Consider the following 19,486-nt stretch of genomic DNA (forward strand, 5'->3'; position numbering starts at 1 on the left):
ACTATTCATGATCCAGGTATACTGGCCTAACTCCTGGCTAAGTGTCAACAAAACAGCAGGCAAGGGTCTACATAGCTGTTACTGATCTACAGATTAAAAAAAAAGAAACTTTAGCTAAAAGTCCTAGATTGACATAAGTCAGAAACACTACATTGGCCTCCATGCTATATACCCTGAGACCCGTAACAATACTGAATTTGAGAATGACTTTATTAGCTGGGCTCAAGTGGTGCATGCCTGTTATCCCTGGTACTTGGGAGGATGAGGCAGACGGATAACAATTTTGAGGTCAGCCTGGGCAATCAAGCAAAAATAAAATTAAAATTAAAAAGGACTGAGATGTAACTCAGTGACAGAACATTTGCCTAGCAAGTGCAAGCCCTGATTCAATCCCCCACGCTGCAAAACTGGAAAAATAATAATAATAATGATTTTCTTGGGATGTGTAGAGGCATTATCATAGATTATAAATGATTGAAGCAGGGGGGCTGAGATTGTGGCTCAGTGGTAAAGTGCTCGCCTAGCACGTGCGAGGCCCTGGGTTCGATCCTCAGCACCACCTAAAAGTAAAATAAAGATATTGTGTCCAACTACAATTAAAAAATAAATATTTTTTTTAAAAATGATTGAAGCAGCACACTGTGTTTTACTTTTTTTTTTTTTTTTACTATTCCCCTTTCCTCCTCATCATTTTGACATAGTAAGTACAGCACAAAGCCAGGCTTCAGGAAGTATTTACAAATGGGCTAAAACTGACAAGTTGAGGGTTATCACTTAGTTGACAAATACCAAACCTAAACTAACCTCACTTCTGCCCAATATTTTCCTGAACTGTTACTCAGTATTCATCACTTAATTAAAACCCAAAAAGAAACTAATTACAAGGAAACCACTGATTAAAAAAAAAAATAGAGGGAAATAACCATGAAAAACTGGAGTATGCTTTTATTTAGCAAGGATATGGCATTAAATAAAAATTTAAAGTAGTCAAAAGCTATGATACTTAGACTAAAATAAGATTTTCTGTTTCACAATATTTCTGCAATCTAATGCTTCTTACAACTATGTACATTTAATGTAACAAGGTTTATTTCCTAGAAAAGCCTTCATAAGTCAATAATCATAAAATTGAGAGAATACTAGAGTTATTTATCTAAACTGGATTCCCTCTATAATGAAGAGTCCAGGATGAGAACTTTCATACAGGTAATTTATTTTGAGGTACACACCCTGGAATAGGAACAGGGGAACTAGGAAGGGTAAAAGGAGATAGGAGAGAAAAACAGTACGAGGGTACAAGCTGGTGGCACTAGTATTACTGTGAGCAAACACGGCTATTAGAACTGTCATCCTGCAAGGTCCAGCAGAACTTTCTGAAGTGATGGAAATGTTCTGTATGTGCTCTGTCCAACACAGTAGCCAAATGGCTACTGAGCACCTGAAATATAGCTACTGTTACAGAGGAATTGATTTTTCTTTTTTCTTTTTTATTTATTTTTTTTAGTTTTCGGTGGACACAACATCTTTGTTTGTATGTGGTGCTGAGGATCGAACCCGGGCCGCACGCATGCCAGGCGAGCGCGCTACCGCTTGAGCCACATCCCCAGCCCCGAGGAATTTATTTTTTAAAATCTGATTTAATTAATTAAGCCTGTAGCTAGTGGCTACCATACAGGACAAGACAGCTCTAAGGAGTCCTGCAGAACCTCAGAGTCATAGATGTGCCTTCTGGAATTCTGGCCCATAGTAAGCCTGCCATTAAATATTTGCTGCATGAATCAATAGTATTTGGGCTCACAGAAAATAATATAGTTCCTTTGGAAAAAAATACATCATTAGAACAATTACATTTAGTTCAAATGGTAAACAAGTATTATACACAAGAAATAGCAAGGGAGAGCCAGGAGCAGCGGTGCAACACCTGTAATCTCAGTGACTCAGGAGGCTAAGGTAGGAGGATGCACGTTTGAGCTCAGTGGTAAAGTGCCCCTAGGTTCAATCCCCAGTACAAAAAAAAAAAAAAAAAACTAAAAAAAAAAACAGTAAGAGAGACTTTGAGAACTGAGATAGTCAAAATGTGGTTATAAAACAGCGAAGATGAGGTCCCTGAAGATTCTGAGTCAAAGGATGATTACTGAAAGTGCTGCATAATCATTTTTTCACAATCTACTTCCATTAACAAATTCTAAGCAATAGTGCATGAAGTAATTCAGTATAATCCTTTGTTTTGCTTCTTTGGTTACTGTTACCACAAACAACATTTAACTAAGTGAAATTCTACAAGAGACCATATTTCATCACTGTTGCCAATTTCCTAATAGAAACAAAATCCATTTTGAGGAATTCGTAAGTGGCTGGATTCTGAACTGAGACCTTTAAAGTGTTCCCACTCTAATCCAGACCCTGGAACCTTGAGCCATACTTAAAATATCTATGTATGTGTGTACAATTTATTAAGACCTAATCGTGTACTTCAACATTTTTTATACAATGGATACATCAAATCTTAAGATAGGTTTAGGAAGACCTAAGATATGTTAGGTCTTGTTCAAGATAGAGTTTTTTTACTTGCCAATATTTTTTCTTCCTATTGGTTCCTAAATATTTTCTGGTATGCATAATTCAATAATTTTGAACTTGAAGGCAAAACATTAGCCACAAACTTCAAGAAAGCCAGTCAACAAAATTCTTTAAAGTAGGAATCATCAGTAATATTAAAAACAAGATTTGCACACCAGAACAATAGCAAGGGATACTGCTCTAAAACACTTCATAGATTTAAAATGAGAACAGTTAGTATCAGAGATATTGGGCTTTGTCCCTCAAAGGTGAATAAAATGTTTGGTTCCAATGTGAACTTTATCATTCTTACCTAACTCCAAGATTTTCAAGAAGTGATTCATCAAGAAAGGGCAGCAATGAACCTGTGATTTTATTGTCTATGGAAGAAAGAGGAAGAAAAACAAATTCAATATTTACAACATAAGTTTTTTTAATTTCTTTCAACTTGAATCCATCAGAATTTACTCAGACCAATGTTTACTGAGGACCCACTACAGGCAATGGACCGTGCCAGATATAGTTGGTCCTCTATCCATGGGTTCTATATCTGGTGTGATTGGAAAATACTGCATCTTGTACTGAACATGTACAGACTTCTATTTCTTGTCATTATTCCCTATGCACTACCACATAACTATACATGTAGCATTTATATTATTAGGTAGAGAGTAAACCAGAATGAAATGAAATATTTGAATGGAGATACACACAGATTATCTGCAAATATGACAGCATTTTATATAAGGGACTTGAGCATCCACAGATTTTGGTCATCTGCTGGCATCCTGGAACCAAACCCCCTTGGGCCCTAGGGCACAATGGTATCATTTTTTTTTTTTTTCTACTTGTAAAGTCTTAAACTTCATAACTAAGCCAAGAAGCATTTTTCTGATAAATCAAGTAAAAATTTATATAGTATTCATACAAATTGTTTGCAAGAAAAGCCAGTAGCAAAAAGTGAAGTGAAACCTGATTATTTGTTGAGGTTTTACCAGGTCAGTGGCTTCCTGGTTTTTAAACAGGTAGATTTGGGGGGTGGAGGTAGGGAAGGAAACAAGCCTATTTTTTAAATGACAAGGTTAAAATTATTTGCTGAGGAGCACTCAAAGTGTTGAATTATTTCTAAAACCTCCTGGTAAAGCACATAATATTTTTTGTTTTGAAAGAATATAGAATGACAGCTTAAATTCTCCTGATTGATAATGACTACTAACATTTTGGATAATACATTTATCTATACATTTTGTAATTTTACATAAATTAAACTGTCTTATAACCTATTTTCCTCACCCAATGTGGTAAACATCTTTCTTGTCAATTATTAAAACTCCGACATCATCATTTTTAATAGTTATTTTGAATTAAACAGTGTAAATGGATCATAATACACTTAACCCTTTTTTCCCTAGGCCTTATTCTCCTTCCCTCTAAAATGGATATAAATGGATCCATATCACCAACTTGTAAAGATTTTTTTTAAAAACTACATTTTTATTATTAGTTGACACATAGTAATTATACTTATTTAAGGGGGACATTGTGACATTTTAATACATGTATACAACATGTAATGATCAAATCAGGGAAATCAACATATCTCTCACCTCAGACATTTGTCATTTCTTTGTGTTGGGAACATTCAAACACCTAAGGCCAGGTGTGGTGTCATACAAGAGACCAAGGCAGGAGGATCACAAGTTCAAGGTCAGCCTCAGCAACTTAATGGAACCCTTGCTGCTTTATCTACTGATAACGTGTGTTTCTCGGCCACTATATAAAATATATTTTGTTCTGAGTCACAGTTTAAAAAGTTTGAGACCATTCTCCTGAAGTCACATTACTTGTAGGTTGCAGACAAAAACTTCATCGGGATACCAGGTGTGCCCATTTTCTCAGCCCATGCTCTCCTTTCTTGGCATCTGAATTCTTTCAGGTGTCCCCCCAACTTGTAAAGATTTTATAAGATAAAACATGTAGGGGCTGGGGACATAGGTCAGTGGTAGAATATGTGCTTAGCATGCACAGAGCCCTGGCTTCCATCCCTTGCATCACAAAAACAAACAAAAAAGAACTATATAAAGTGCAAAGTGCATAGAACAGTACTTCAAAGTAAACACTCAATATTTTTTATTATTATGGCTGGATATTTGGATCATTTTTACTTTTTCTTTTTTGCTATCTATAACCAATGGTTAGTTGGTTAGTTCTACTGAAGTGTTTTTTTTTTTTTTTTTCTTTTAATTTTATTGTTTTGAGACAGGTTCTTGCTAAGTTGTCAGGCTGGCTTGAATTTTCAATCCTCCTGCCTCAGCCTCCAGAATTGCTGAGATTACAGGTGTGTTCCCTCCCCATCCCCAACCTCCAGTGGTTTCCTCCACTTGTTAAGGGATAGTTGGCAAAATCCAGGTGAGGTGGCACATAGATGTAATCCCAGAGGCTTGGGAGTCTGAGGCAGGAAGATCACAAATTCCAAGCCAACCTCAGCCTCAGGAAATAAAAAATAGAAAGGGATGGGGCTATAGGTCAGTGGTAGAGCAACCTCGGTTCAATCCCCAACACCACAAAAATAAATAAATAAATACCCAGCTCTTTGTTTTTCCTAGTGGTGTGACCTTTGTAAAGATACTTAACATCTCTGGGCCTCACAAACAGCATCTTTAAAAAGTGTGAATTATAGCATCTAATTTCAGAGTTCTTTTGAGTCTATATTCCATGAGGAAAAGAAATCAGTACCTGGTGCTTGGTTTTGTATAAAAACAAATCTAGATACAGATACGTTTTAACTAGAAAGAAATACTACTGAAAATAGGCAGAAAACTCCAATCTCAGAAATCTGCAAATGGTTCAAAATCAAACAGAAAAGGCTTTTCTTTTATAGGATAAAGGAAGGACAAGCAAAAATAGCAAAACCTTTGGAGGGAGCTGGATAAGCAAGAGGAAATGACCAGTGGGGTCTTATAGAACAGTGTCCCACATTGTTCAGCAGGGTTCCCAGGAGAAGCTGATGGGGGGGGGGGGGATGTTCCACATCCTTAGTACTTAGATCTGGGGACATGCAAGAGTTCAGGGGCCTGTAAAGCAAGAGAGAAACTTGACTAATGTTTATTCAAGACAAAGCAGCCAATAAGATATGAGCAAGAGGGGATACTTGGTCAGTTTCAACCAACTGAAAGTACATAGTGTTTTCTGCTAGCCTTAGACTGTGGGTTCAAGAGAACACAAATCATTCTGGAGGCTGATGAATTAATTGACAGAACACCACTGAAACAAGAGAGCCACAGCATTGCCAATCCCCTTTTAGAGATAGAAAATATAAAACTAGAGTGGGGCGAGGTGGTGCTCGCCTGTAATCCCAGCAGCTTGGGAGGTTGAGGCAGGAGGATAGCAAGTTCAAAGCCAGCCTCAGCAATTTAGGGAGGCCTTAAGCAACTCAGCAAGAACGTGTCTTCAATAAAATACAAAAAGGAGCTGGAGATGTGGCTCAATGGTTAAGTGCCCCTGGGTTCAATCCCCAATACCAAAAAGAAAATATAAAACTACTTCATCCCACCTGTTGCTCATCAAAGAAAAAGCCCATCCCTGTAGTGGAGAAAAACAAAAGGGGGAAAGGGAAAAAGAGAAACATGGGGGCTGGGATTGTGGCTCAGCGGTAGAGCACTCCTCTAGCACGGGCAGGACAGGGGTTCGATCCTCAGGACCACATAAAAATAAAGGCATTGTGTTGTGTCCATCTACACCTAAAAAATAAGTATTAAAAAAAAAAAGAAAGAAAGAAAAGAAAAAGAGAAGCATAATTCCCTTTAGGTCCTGAACCACTGAAGTTCTTTCCAACCCAGTCTTCAACCTAAGCAAACCAGGCTCCACCCCACAAATACAAAAAAATTACTGAATTTGCAAGCCACCTTCCTAAGAACACCTCAGAGAATGAGGCAGGGATTAAGCTTCACACCACCACAAAAAGCTGAGCAGATTTCAAGTGGATAATGGATACCTGAACATGAACTAGCAGACCCAAACTGTGTGGCCATGTGGGATCCTGGGGTTTGGTGGTCAACAACCCCAGTGTTCAGATTTAGGAAGGGAAACTGCTAACAAGAAGTAAAACATGCAGGGCATGGTGGTGCATGTCTGTAATCTGAGCAGTTTGGGAGGCTGAGACAGGAGGATCACGAGTTCAAAGCCAGCCTCAACCAACAGCAAGGTGCTAGGCAACTCAGTGAGATCCTGTCTCTAAATAAAATGCAAAATAGGGCTGGGGATGTGACTCAGTGGCTGAGTGCCCCAGAGTTCAATCCTGGTACCCCCCCCCAAAAAAAAAAAAAAGAGTAAAATATAATCATTACCCAGCTTTGCAAATCTAATCAAACGTTGAGCCCCACTGGGTTGAGACAGTAGTCAGGGGGGAATTCAGAGATTCACAAACCAAGTTCCTTCCCCTTAGGAAAACCCCAAATTCGGGAGGGGCAATGTGGGAACAGAAACATAAAAGCATCAAAACCTCTCATGTGGCAAGTGTTCAAGGAGCTGCGGTTACACAGCGGGGGTCCCCTGAGCCTGGTAAGACTGAATGACAGCAAGCCTCCCATCAAGGTCTGGGGAGAGACGTCTTCTACCTAAAAGGGGGAGCCGGGCACGGCGAGCCAGCAAGTAATCCCAGCTACTCGGGAGGCTGTGGCAGGAGGATCGCCAGGCTGGAGGCCAGCCTCAGCAATTTTGGGAGACCCTGTCTCAAAACTTAAAAAGGGCTGGGGGTGGGGGGTAGCTCCATGGTAGGGTGTCCCTGGGTTTAATTCCCAGTACCAAGAATAGGAAAAAAAAAAAATCCTGCAATGAGTCCCTCATATGTGCTGGGAACATAAAACTCAGTCAGGCTGAGTCCCTGTCTTCAGAGAGTGTCCAGTCTAGAGGAAAAGCTAGAGGTGATTAAAATCTCGTTCTGATGATGTTCTGACAAAGAAGCTGAGACAGGATAATCTATCTCAAGTTCAAGGTCAGCCTCAGCAACTTTGAGATACCTGGTTTCAAGATAAAAAATAAAAAGGGCTGGAATGTGGCTCAGAGATAGAACGCCGCTGGATTCAGTAAAATCAAACCAAAAAAAGTATTGGCTGGTAGCAAGTCTCCCCCCGTCCAGCTCTTGGGTGGCAAGTTCCTGAAGAAGGTCATCAGAGTAAGATCCAAATCCACATTTGTCCCTCCCAGGCTCACAACCCCCAACCCCGGAGCTCCCGGCCACAGGTCCACCCTCTGGGTGGCTCCCGGTCGCGTCCCCCTTCCCCGCCTCGGGCCCCTTCTGCGAGGGCCTCCCGCCCCCGACGTCCCTTCCCCCGAACCCCCGCCTCAGGTCCACCCCTCTGGCGCCTCCCGGGTCAGCCTCCCCGTCTCAGCTGCGGGTCCTCTTGTGAGGCCCAGTCTCTCAGGGGGCGTCTCCTCAGGCCAGGCCGCCCCCCGCCTCGGGTCCCCATCCCTCGCCCCTCAGCCCGGCTACCTCGGAAGTTTTCCAGCAGTTTGGGCTCCTGGAAGCCACTGCGCGCTAGGAAGGCGCACACCTGCTCCGGGCCCCAGGTCTGGTGGTCCGGGTGGAGTTCCGGGGTCCTGTCCGCCGCTGCGGAAGGAGTGTTTGGTGGGGTTCTCGGGCTGCCATCGCATCTGGGCCGCTTTGAGAGCTGCTCAGGATCGGATCTCCGCATGGCTACACCCGGCGCTGGGCGAAGCCCAGTTAAGAACCGCGGCGAGCAGCCCGCGCGCAGGCGCACTGACCGCAGAGTGCCGGCTGCGAGTCCACTCAGCGTGCCAATCTAGGGGCCTCCGGCGCAGGCGCACTGGCAGATAGCGCTTGAGCCAGACGGCCCTGCGGCTCTAGCCCCAGGCTCGACGCGCAGGCGCAAAGACGGTCCGGTCGTCAGTTTCGCTCGGGTGTTTACGGGAAAAGGCGGAGCTAGAAGCCAACGGGTTGTGCTGGGGTTGTGAGGAGATGCTAGCAAATACAGCGCTGGAGGGGAGCGTGGCTGGGTCCAAAACAAATCTGGTCACACTCTGGATTAGGGGTTCTTCTGGTGGATGGAGATTATCCTCCTCCAAATGTGTACTAGGTTTCCCCTTGGCGTTTAAGACACCCCAAAACCCCTAAAAGACCGCGCGAACCTGCCAGTAGCTTCCCAACACAGACAAAAATGGGTAGGGGGAACCATTGGAAGACTCCCAAAATTATTTCAAACCTCATGCGAGAGGGTCTTTTTGCATTTCACAAATTCTGCAATCTTGCTGGGTAGCAAGAGGACCCTGGAGATGCTGTTTTCAGGTTGCTATGCAGGGCAGACTTAAAATGTTCCAAATGGAGATGGATTCCCGGAAAGAAGAATCCTTGACCCCTCTCTCGGTCCTAAATCCCCAGATAAAGGGAAGTGGTCAATCTGATTACCTAAAATTTCCCCACCAGGACTTTTACTAACTGGTAGTAACAGCATTTCCCCTTCATTTTAGCCACTTCGGGGCATGGCCCAACTCCCTCTTTAAATCCTAGTCCATGCATTATTGGTAAAAAGACTACAACTACCACTAATAGTGACGCCAACACACCTTTCCAGCAATCAAACCATAGATTCATCTACCGCATGAAGAACGAATGAGGCGGATTAGCTTATCATTAGCAGTATGAATTAGTGGTTAGCCAAAGGGCTTGGGCATAGCTCAGTGATACAGCACAAGTGCAAGGGAGGCTCTGGGTTCAATCCCCAGTACCAAAACAAAACAAAAATTGACAAGCTGAAATATTGTTAGCCGAAAGCTCTACTGTGTACCAGTCGCTATTCTGAAGGCTTTATAAATACTGATTCATTCAGTTATCACAATAACCTTGGAATGTAGGAAATTGAGATACAAAGACAGGGTTGGAACTCTTGGTAGAGCGCCTGCTTTGCATTAGAGAGGCCCTGAGTTCAATCCCCTCCACCAAAGAGAGAGGGAAGAAAAGAAAGAAAAAGTAATTTGCCTGAGATCTCACAGCTAGGAAATGAGAAACCTAGATTCAAACCCAGAAAATGGAGCCGGCCATGCTTTTAATAACTAGCCAACCATTGCTTGTCAATGAGAGTTTTGGTGTAAACTTGTTTTCTATTATCTAGCCCAACTTTTTAGGTTGCTTGCTGTTCCCACAGACCCTTGGGGGAAAGTATAGGGAGGGTTCCATTTTCACAGAAGACCAGGCCCCAAAAAGCATGCCCTAACCAGCTAGAACACTGTGGAAACTACCCAGCCAAGACTTATGAAACTGAAACAAGAAGGTAAAAGAGAAAACAAATAGCATTTGTCTGAGTGAGATATTATAAGTCAGAAATAATTTATTTGGAAAACTGTTTATAAGACTTGTGGGGAAATCTTCCCCCACAGAAGGTTTCCTAGGCAATAAAGATAATATAAACAGGGTTTTTAGTTTAATCACTTGAACTTGTTCAGTTGCTTTTCAGAATTTTTACTAGGTTTTTGTTTGTTCAAAAGCACAATTTCTGTCAGGCACTGTATTCCATGCCTATAATCCCAGCTATTCAGGAGGCTGACATAGGAGGATTCCAAGTTCAGGGTCAGCCTTGGTACTTTAGGGAGAAACCATCTCAAAAAATAAAAGGTGGGGTTACAGCACTTACCTAGTATGTGGAAGGCCCTGGCCTCAATCCCTAGTAGCATTGAAAAAAAAAAGTGTAATTTAAGCCATGTTTATTATTTCTTCCCATCTTCTATTTCTCAGGGGCCCCTGATATTATAAAAGATGCTTGATTACTTGCTCCAGGTCACAGGGCTGGTAAATGACAGAGTGTAAGCAACAGTTGAGATTCTAAGGCAGTGCTAACTCCAAATCTTAAGTTCTTTCCAGTTTGACACTTCACTTAACTCCACTTGCAGTCCTGTGATTCTGTTGCATCCGGGCATTCTACACAATGACAGGAACCCCTGGGAACAATGACAGGAATCCCTGCCCACGCTCTCCTTTTCTCAAGTTAAGCTTGCCATCCTCAGTCCTAGAAAAGACAATATGATCGGGCTGGGGATGTGGCTCAAGCCGCATGCGTGCGGCCTGGGTTTGATCCTCAGCACCACATACAAACAAAGATGTTGTGTCTGCCGAAAACTAAAAAAAAATAAAATAAATAAATATTTTTTTAAAAAAGATTCTCTCTCTCTCCCTCTCCCTCCTCTCTCTCTCTCTTAAAAAAAAGAAAGAAAGAAAAGACAATATGATCAACTATTTTGAGGCCCACTGCCCAGTGACCTTGAATACTCCCAGCAATTCTTCCCTGATGTCCAACTAGCTGTCACCCAACTAGCCAAATTGTGCAATTTTATCCTGGGAGCATTAACCTTGTGGTTTTACATCTCTCCACAACTTCCTCTGCAACCAGTCCTGCTGGTTCCCACCTCCAGCTAACATCACTCTCCGGTTCTTATTTTCACTTCCTTTTCTCCTTTTATTGAGCTAGGCCTCCTCAAACATTCTTTTCCCCAGCTGTGCAAACCTCAAAGCCAAGCCAAAATCCTTTAAAAATAAAAAAGTAAAAGTACTGTGCTGGTGGTGTAGCTCAGTGGTAGAGGACTTACCTAGCATACATGAAACCCTGGGTTTGATTCCCACACGGAAAAAAAAAATACTGATTTCTGATGTGATTAAAAAAGCACTCAAGAGGCTGGGGTTGTGGCTCAGCGGTAAAGCACTCACCCAGCATGTGTGGGGCCCTGGGTTCGATCCTCAGCATCACATAAAAATAAATAGGGGCTGGGATTGTGGCTCAGAGGTAGAGCATTTGCCTAGTATACGTGGGGCATTGGGTTCGATCCTCAGCACCAATAAAAATAAAATAAAGATATTGTATACACCTATAACTAAAAAAATATTAAAATAAATAAATAAAATAAAGGTATTGTGTCCAACTACAACTAAAAAACAAAAATGCTCAAGAAGGAAAACCTGTGAAGTAAAATGTGTACATACATAGAACATCTCCTCAGATGTTCTCAGAAATTCCTCTTTTGCCTTACTTTATAATTTATAATCTTCATAACAATCTCCATGAATAGATATTATAGTGTTAGGTTCCTAGGGTTACAAATACGCTAGTCAGCGGGGTGCAGTGGTCCACCCCTGTAATCCCAACAATTTAGGAGGCTGAGATAGGAGGATTGCACGTTCAAGATCGGGCCTCAACAATTTAGCGAGGCCCTAAGCAACTTAGCAAAACCCTGCCTCAAAATTTAAAAACAAACCAGGTGCCATGGCGCATGCCTGTAATCCCAGAAGCTTGAAAGGCTGAGACAGGAGGATCGCAAATTCAAAGCCAGCCTCAGCAAAAGCAAGGCACTAAGCAACTCAATGAGATCCTGTCTCTAAATAAAATACAAACGAGAGCTGGGGAGTGGCTCAGTTGTCGAGTGCCCCTGAGTTCAATCCCTGGTACCAAGAAATAAAAATAAAAAATAAAAGGACTGGGGCTGTAGTTCAGTGGTAAAGCACCCCTAGGTTCAATCTCTAGTACTAAAAGAATGCAAACAAACCAAAAAACCGAAATGCACTCATTAATTCACCCATCAAATATGAACATTTACTGGGTACTTCCTATTTGCCTGGCATTGCTCTAGACTCCTGGGACACATCCATGGACAAAACAAAACAGACAGAGACTCCTTACCTAGTAAAACTTATATTCTAGTGGGAAGATGCTGGTAACAAGTGATGATATAATTAGCAATGATAAACTGATAGTCAGGAGTTGGCACTGTGGGAAAAATGTAGAGCAGGGTAAGAGACTAAGAGCAGAGGGAGTTAGGTCCCCATTTTGCAAAGGGGTGGTCAGGACTGGTCTTTGGAAGAGGGGACATTTGGCAGAAACTTGAAGGAGATGGAGTCAGCTATGCAGGTGGAGGAAAAGAATTCCAGAGAGAGTGAACAGTAAATTTACTGAAGTAGAAACATATGTGGAGTGAGAAATAGCAAGGAGGCCATTGTGGCGGGTACAGAATGAGTCAAAGTGGGAGCAGTAAGAGATGAGGTCAAATAAGGTGCATAATGTGGGAGCCAAGGCGCTGGGAGGGTCTCATCCTTAGGGCTCCATATCCAGACGTGGGAGAGAGAGGCTCTACTCCTCCAGGCCCAATAGAAAATTGTAATAGGATGACTTCAACAAGCCTGGGTTGCATCCCTTCCTGAACTAATCCCTGTGGACAAGGTTATAAAAAAGATCGACCCAGTCAAGTCACATGTTTACCCTTTGGGCAAAGGTGAAGTTCTAGTTCCATGAGGAAGAGAATTAGTTTCGGGCAAAGACGCTAATGTTATCATAGCCATTTAATAGATGCAAAGCTCAGAGAGCTGAAGAGACTCGCCCAGTGTTACATACAGGTCCTAAGTGTTCTGGGCTTGGCATCTGGTTAGGCCTTGAAAATCACTATTCTCTTTCTTTCTTTTCTTCCTTCCTTCCTTCCCTTCTTTCTTCATTTCTTATAATGTCTATTTTATTCTGCTGTCCTTCCTTTCCCCCCTTCCCCTCCCCTCCCATCACTTCTCTCTACCCAATCTAATGTGACACACTTTTTTTTTTTTAAATTTTTCTGCAACTTGAGAGGACCTTAAAAAGTCTATTGCTTTTAAGCTCTTGCAGAGACAGGGCATCTTATCCTATGGAGTATAGAATAATTCCCTGTGACACAGTGTCTGGGGTAGGAGTAGCCATGTATTTGGAGGTTGGGATACTCAAACATATAAAAAGTGAGCAGACTTCCCTTAGTGGGGTGGGGCATCTCCAGGTTAAAAAACAAAAACAAAACAAAACAAAAAAACTCATAGATCTTTTTATTTTATTTTTTTCTTTTCCTTGTGCAATACTAGGGATTGAACCCAAGGTCTCTTGCTAGGCAAGTGCTGTACCATTGAGCTGCAACCCTAGCCCACTCATAGACTCTTTTAAAACTCATTGCTAAGCTGGGCGTGATAGCACATATCTGCAATCCCAGTGACTCAGGAGGATGAGGCAGGGGGATTGCAAATTCAAAGCCAGCCTCAGCAACTTTGCAAGACCCTGTCTTAAAATAAAATAAATAAAAAGGGGTGGGGATGTGGCTCAGTGGTTAAGTGACCCTGGGTTCAATCCTCAGTACAAAAACAAAGAAGCAAAAACCAAAAAAAAAAACCTTATGCCTAAAAGTCAATCATACTTATATTTTAAACTAGGCATTGGCTCCTAAAAATTAAAAATGGTAGCTGCATTAGTTGATCTTAATTCAGTGTAGATTTGCTTGGTAGCCCTGAATCTACAACAGAAGAGGGTTTTGCAATTGCTATAGTTAGCTAGCTCCAAACTATTGAAGAGGGGCTGAGGCTGTAGTTCAGTGATAAAGTGCTTGCCTCACATGTGTGAGGCACTGGCTCAGCACCACATAAAAATTCATGAAGATACTGTGTGTTCATCTACTCCACAGATCCAGTATCATATGGCCGGTTTTTCCCTTGTAGTGACTCTCATATCCCATCCAATCTAGTCTGATTCCTCATCCTCTCATGCAATGCCTTCTCCAGTGCATGCCACTCTTAGCCAGTCAAGTTCACAAAGATCCTTTTCTCTAAGAAATTCCTTGCTGCTCAGTGAGGGAACCCATGGTATTGAGAAACTAATGAGACTCCATTTTTGAGAAACCAGCCTGTACCTCAGAGCAAAGCCTGTCCAAGGAAGGGAGCGTGACCCTTGTCCTTGGAAAAACCCACAGAGCACTCCTAGGCACATACCCACCCTGCTGAGTTGTTTGTAAATAACAGGGGAGGTCTGCGGCGCCAGGTGTCCCTGACTCAGTTAGGCTAGGTGAGGACCCATAGCAACCCCCCTAGCAACCTCCAATCAGCACGAGACAGGGAAAATACCTGGGATGCCAGATGACCCCCAAGTAGTTTATGGTGGTTGATAACATGTTGGGAAACCATGTAGTTTATGTTGGTAAAGATGGAGTCCAGAGTGCTTCTCTTCCGGGAGCTCAGGAATGTTGGTAAAGATGGTGCCTGAAGCGCTTCTCTTTCGGGAGCTCAGGTCCATGACGCACTGAATGGCACGGGAACCATCACCTCCAATCCCTGTGAATGGCGTGAACTTTGAATGGCTCATCTCCAATCCCTGAAGTGGTGCAAACTCTCGGCCAATGAAGAAGTAACAGCCCACTCGCCTTGCTCCTCCTCATCCTGCGTTGACCCATAAATATCAACACCCTGTTCGTGCCCTCTCTTACTCTCCCCTTCTCTTCTCTTTCTCTCTTCCCCCTTTCCTCTCTCTCTCTTCCCCCTCTCCTTTCTCTCTCTCCCTCCCCCTCTCTCTCCCCCTCTCTCTCCCCCTCTCCCCCCCTTCTCTTTTGCGACTGACCGCTAGGGTCCTGCTAATAAAATCTCGGACAGGTAAACGGTTGTTTTGGCTTCTTGAGTTTACTGAGCTTTTCCATTGTTCCTTTCATTGGTGCTGAAACCTGGGACAGGGATCCCCGTCGCTCAAGGAGGAACCCCGTTCCCAAACTCCAAGCCCAACCGTTCCTGTTGAAGTCCACTCCTCCGATCACCTGCCTGACATCCACCACCAGCCTGCAGATTGGTGAGTTCCCCCATCCCATGAGCGCCTGCACCCTAACTCGCCAGAACAAGGGAATTGGCCGTTGAGTGTCCGGCAATCCCTCCAGGTGTTTTGGGGGGAATGCACCCCACCCAGACCCATCAGGGTCATGGTGGACCCCGGGCTCTCCAGGACACCCCTGGGAATCAACCGCCTGGGACGTAGGATTAATTCTCTCTTTCTAACTCCTCCATCTCCCTTCACTCTTATCTCCTGTGGAAGGGTTAGCGTAATTGCTACAGCCCGTCTCACCCGAGTCCGGAACTCCATTCCTCCCATTCCTGACTCTTTCGTTCCAGTTGAAAAACTTTCCTGATGTCAGGTTGCCCACGGCCCCAGCCCTATTTGGGTCTCACAGATCGCACTTCACTGGTGATGACCGGGTAGTGCCCTCTGTATTTCCCTGTGGCGGTTGATCATTTTGGGGACGCCCACTTGAACCTCCGTTCGCTCCAGAGCTTACAGGAAGCTCTTTCCGGCCTGGGTTCTCTCTCTCTCTCTCTCTCTCTCTCTCTCACTCTCACTCTTTCTCTGACTCCCATCTTGCCCTTCCAGCATGGGAAATTCCTCGTCCCTCCCAGCCGATTCTCCTTTGCGGTGCCTCTTAGATAATTTGAAAACCCTGAGCCTGGCCCCTGATATTAAATCGAAAAGGCTCATAAAATTCTGTATCCAGGACTGGCCTACATACCCCTTAGACAACCAAAATGTTTGGCTCACTTGTGGGTCTCTGGATCCCAATTTACTCCGGGATCTTTTTAATTACTGTGAGCGATCAAAGAAGTGGAACGAGATTCCCTATGTGGAGGCTGTTTCCTTACTTCGATCTCATCCAAATCTCTGCACCCAATGCAAGCCTCAACAGCTACTCCTTGCTCTCAAACTTCCTTCCTCTTCTTCTCCACCCTCTGCCTCCACACCTTCTCCTCCTCTTTCCTCTTCTCTGCTCTCCGCCTCCACTTTCGATCCGGCCGATGAACCGCCTCCATACTGCTCTTCCCCGCCCTCAGCCCCGCTTTCCCCATTTTCACCTCCTCCCAATTCCCCATCTTCTACATCTGTGGCTTCTTCTTGAGACACTTCTCCTCTTCCTCTGACACTTCCGAACAAACTTCTCCCACTTCCGTTCCTTCCGCCTGGGTCCCTCCACCTCAGTTTAGTCCACCCGCCACCCATTCAGCCACCCGTTCACGCACTAATACAGCACCTAACCCCCAAGTCACCACATCTTGTCACCTGACTCAAATTTCACATGTTGTGGCCCCCCTTTGAGAGATCGCCGGGCGGGACGGGATTTTAAGGGTTTATGTTCCTTTTTCTATGATTGACCTTTCTCAAGTAGAAAAAAAATTGGGATCTTACACTGCAAACTCTGCCTCTTATATTAAAGAGTTTCAATACTTAACTCAAGCCTATAGCCTCACCTTTCATGATCTCTATAGGATTCTATCCAATACTCTCCTCCCTGAGGAAAGGAGAAGGGTCTGGGACCAGGCTAGGACCTATGCAGACCAGGTTCATCAGACTAATGCCCACCATCCCTTAGGGGCCCAGGCGGATCCAGACCAAGACCCCCATTGGAATTATAATGACCCCCAAGACCTGGGACGTAGGGACCACCTTATTACCTGTCTGGTAGCTGGCCTAAAGGCGGCAGCACAAAAGGCTATTAACTTTGATAAACTCCTGGAAGTCATCCAGGAGAAGAATGAAAACCCCTCAGCCTTCCTAGACTGACTAACAAAGGCTCTCCTTCAGTACACTAATTTGGACCCTGAATCCCCGGATGGGAGGCAACTTCTTATAACCGATTTTTTTCTCACAAAACTACCCCAACATCCAGGCAAAGCTAAAAAATTAGAGAGGGGGCCCTTGACTCCTTAGACCAAGGTGTTGGCCACGGCCTTCAAGGTCTACCACAACAGAGATGAAAGAGCAAAATGCCAAAAATGCCAGATGTTGGCCCAGGTGTTACAGGGCTGCTTCCAACCTATGGAAAGGGGGAGTCAACAACCCCCACAATGAGGACCCCCTGGGCCCTGTTTTAAGTGTGGTGATGAAGGACATTGGGCTAGGGCTTGCCCTAACCCCAGGGCACCACCCAGACCATGCCCCAAATGCCACCGTCCTGGCCACTGGAGATCGGACTGCCCCAATTCCTGGAGGGGAGGTGAGGTCAGTCACCCAGCAAGTGACATGCTGGGCCTAGCAGCGAGAATTGATGGGGCCCTGGGTCTTCTGTCCCGACCTATTCAATCACCAAACAGGAACCCAGGGTGGTTATCTGAGTGGATGGGCGTCCCATAAACTTTTTGGTAGACACAGGGACTAAAAAATTCTCGGCTCTGAGAGAGTTTGGGGGAACTACCTATCCCTCCAAATCTCCTATTGTCGGGATAGGAGGTCAAACCATTATCCATCTTGAAGGCCTCCATAACCTTACCTTTATTGTCCTCCCCTACTTATATCTTCATCATGGCTTTACTCCCCGACAAAAAAGAGACTTTACCCCTTTGTATCTGGTGTGGAGACCCCAACGACCACCAGAACACACATTTTCCCCTCCTTTGTAAAATGGTAGATCCAATTGTATGGGACACTGAAACCCCGTGCTCTGCAAATTGCTCTCCTGTGGAAGTGCATCTTAAAGATGCTAACCACTTCCCAAACCAGGCCCAGTACCCACTGCCAACTGCCAGTCTTAAGGGCCTAAAGCCAATCATTCAGAGCTTACTAAGAAAGGGGTTCCTCTGTCTCACACACTCTCCATTCAATACCCCAATTTTAGCAGTAAAAAAGCCTAATGAAATATACTGTTTGGTGCAGGACTTAAGGTTAATAAATTCTTCAACCAGGCCCATACATCCCCTGGTTCCAAACCCTTCTACTATCCTTTCCTCCATTTCTGCAAACTCCACGTGTTTTTTAGTTATTGATCTGAAAGTTGCCTTCTTTTCAATTCCACTATCTGTCTCTTCCCAAGACATATTTGCCTTCACCTGGACTGATCCAGAAACTAGACATTCCCGACAGTTAACCTGGACTGTCCTGCCCCAGGGGTTTTGAGACAGCCCACATATTTTTGGACAAGTCCTCGCTGGAGATCTTGAGGATTTTTTTTCCCTTTATGCCCCGACTCAACCCTCTTATAATATGTTGATGACCTCCTCCTCTGTAGTCCCTCATTAGAAACCTCAAAGTCAGACACAGTCACCCTCCTGAATTTTCTTGCTCACTGAGGATATAGGGTTTCTCTGCAAAAGGTGTAGCTCTCTCTCTCTCTCTGAGGTTGTTTACTTAGGGTTCCACATTTCCCCAGGGAAGAAAGCTATCACAACCGATAGAAAAGGCCTTATTGAAAGCCTCCCAGTACCAAAAACTAACGAGGAGATTCTCTCGTTCCTAGGTCTGGCAGGCTATTTTAGGGCACGGGTACCAAATTACTCATTACTTGCCAGACAATTATATGATCTAGCAAAGGGGAACAAGCATGAACCCTTGTTACTTTCAGCTGCACCACATTTCAGAACCTTCCAGAAGGCCCTCTTACAAGCACCGGCTCTACACCTGCCAGAAGTTAATAGGCCTTTTATTCTCTATGTTCATGAAAACAAAGGGCAAGGCTTGGGGGTGCTGGGACAAATGTATGGGCCCACTTTCGCTCCGGTGGCATACCTTTCGAAATAGTTAGATCCAACTGTCCTGGGATGGGCTCCTTGTCTCCGCGCCCTAGTGGCCTTCTATGTTTTATTAAAGGAACCGCAAAAGCTTACTTTGGAGCCCAAATCACTGTCACCTCTCCTCATCACCTCAAGGACTTGCTAACATACAAAGGACTGCAAGCCCTCCCTCCCTGTCGAATTCTCTCTCTCTTGGTCTCTTTCCTCTACGAGTCCTCCGTGTCCTTCCAAACCTGCGCCCCTCTCAACCCGGCAACTCTGTTACCCATTCAGGCTCAAGGTCAAACACAGTCCCCAATACATAAATGAAGGAAAATTCTAGAAAACTTCCTCCCATGCCCAATTAATATCACTGAGGGACCTCTAGACCAACCTGATTACACCTGGTTCACTGATGGCAGCTCCTTTATGCATGAGGGGATCAGAAAAGCTGGATATGCCATAATGTCCCTATCACAAGTAATAGAAGCCAATCCCCTGCCTGCAAATACCACCAACCAACAGGCTGAGCTCGTAGCTGCAACGCGAGCCTGCGAATTGGCAGCGGGGAAAAAAATCTCATGCTTTACACTGATTCCAAATATGTTTTCCACATTCTCTTATCTCATGCAGCAA

The 19,486-nt window shown here is 44.1% G+C and overlaps 1 protein-coding gene across 1 annotated transcript in view; it reads right to left on the minus strand.

The window, feature by feature from the left end:
- The window catches only part of Samhd1 (SAM and HD domain containing deoxynucleoside triphosphate triphosphohydrolase 1), a 49,430-nt gene extending 41,029 nt beyond the window's left edge, over positions 1-8,401 (minus strand). Inside the window, 2 exon segments of the mRNA XM_046433343.2 lie at positions 2,873-2,939; positions 8,051-8,401. Of these exon segments, the coding sequence (XP_046289299.2) occupies positions 2,873-2,939; positions 8,051-8,252 (269 nt within the window). The 5' untranslated portion in view covers positions 8,253-8,401.
- Positions 8,402-19,486: the final 11,085 nt, after the last annotated feature.

The sequence above is a fragment of the Marmota monax genome, unplaced genomic scaffold, assembly GCF_021218885.2.
Source record: "Marmota monax isolate L192 unplaced genomic scaffold, Marmota_monax_Labrador192_F-V1.1 WCK01_AAM20220418_F8-fsc00014, whole genome shotgun sequence".
Lineage (NCBI taxonomy): Eukaryota > Metazoa > Chordata > Mammalia > Rodentia > Sciuridae > Marmota > Marmota monax.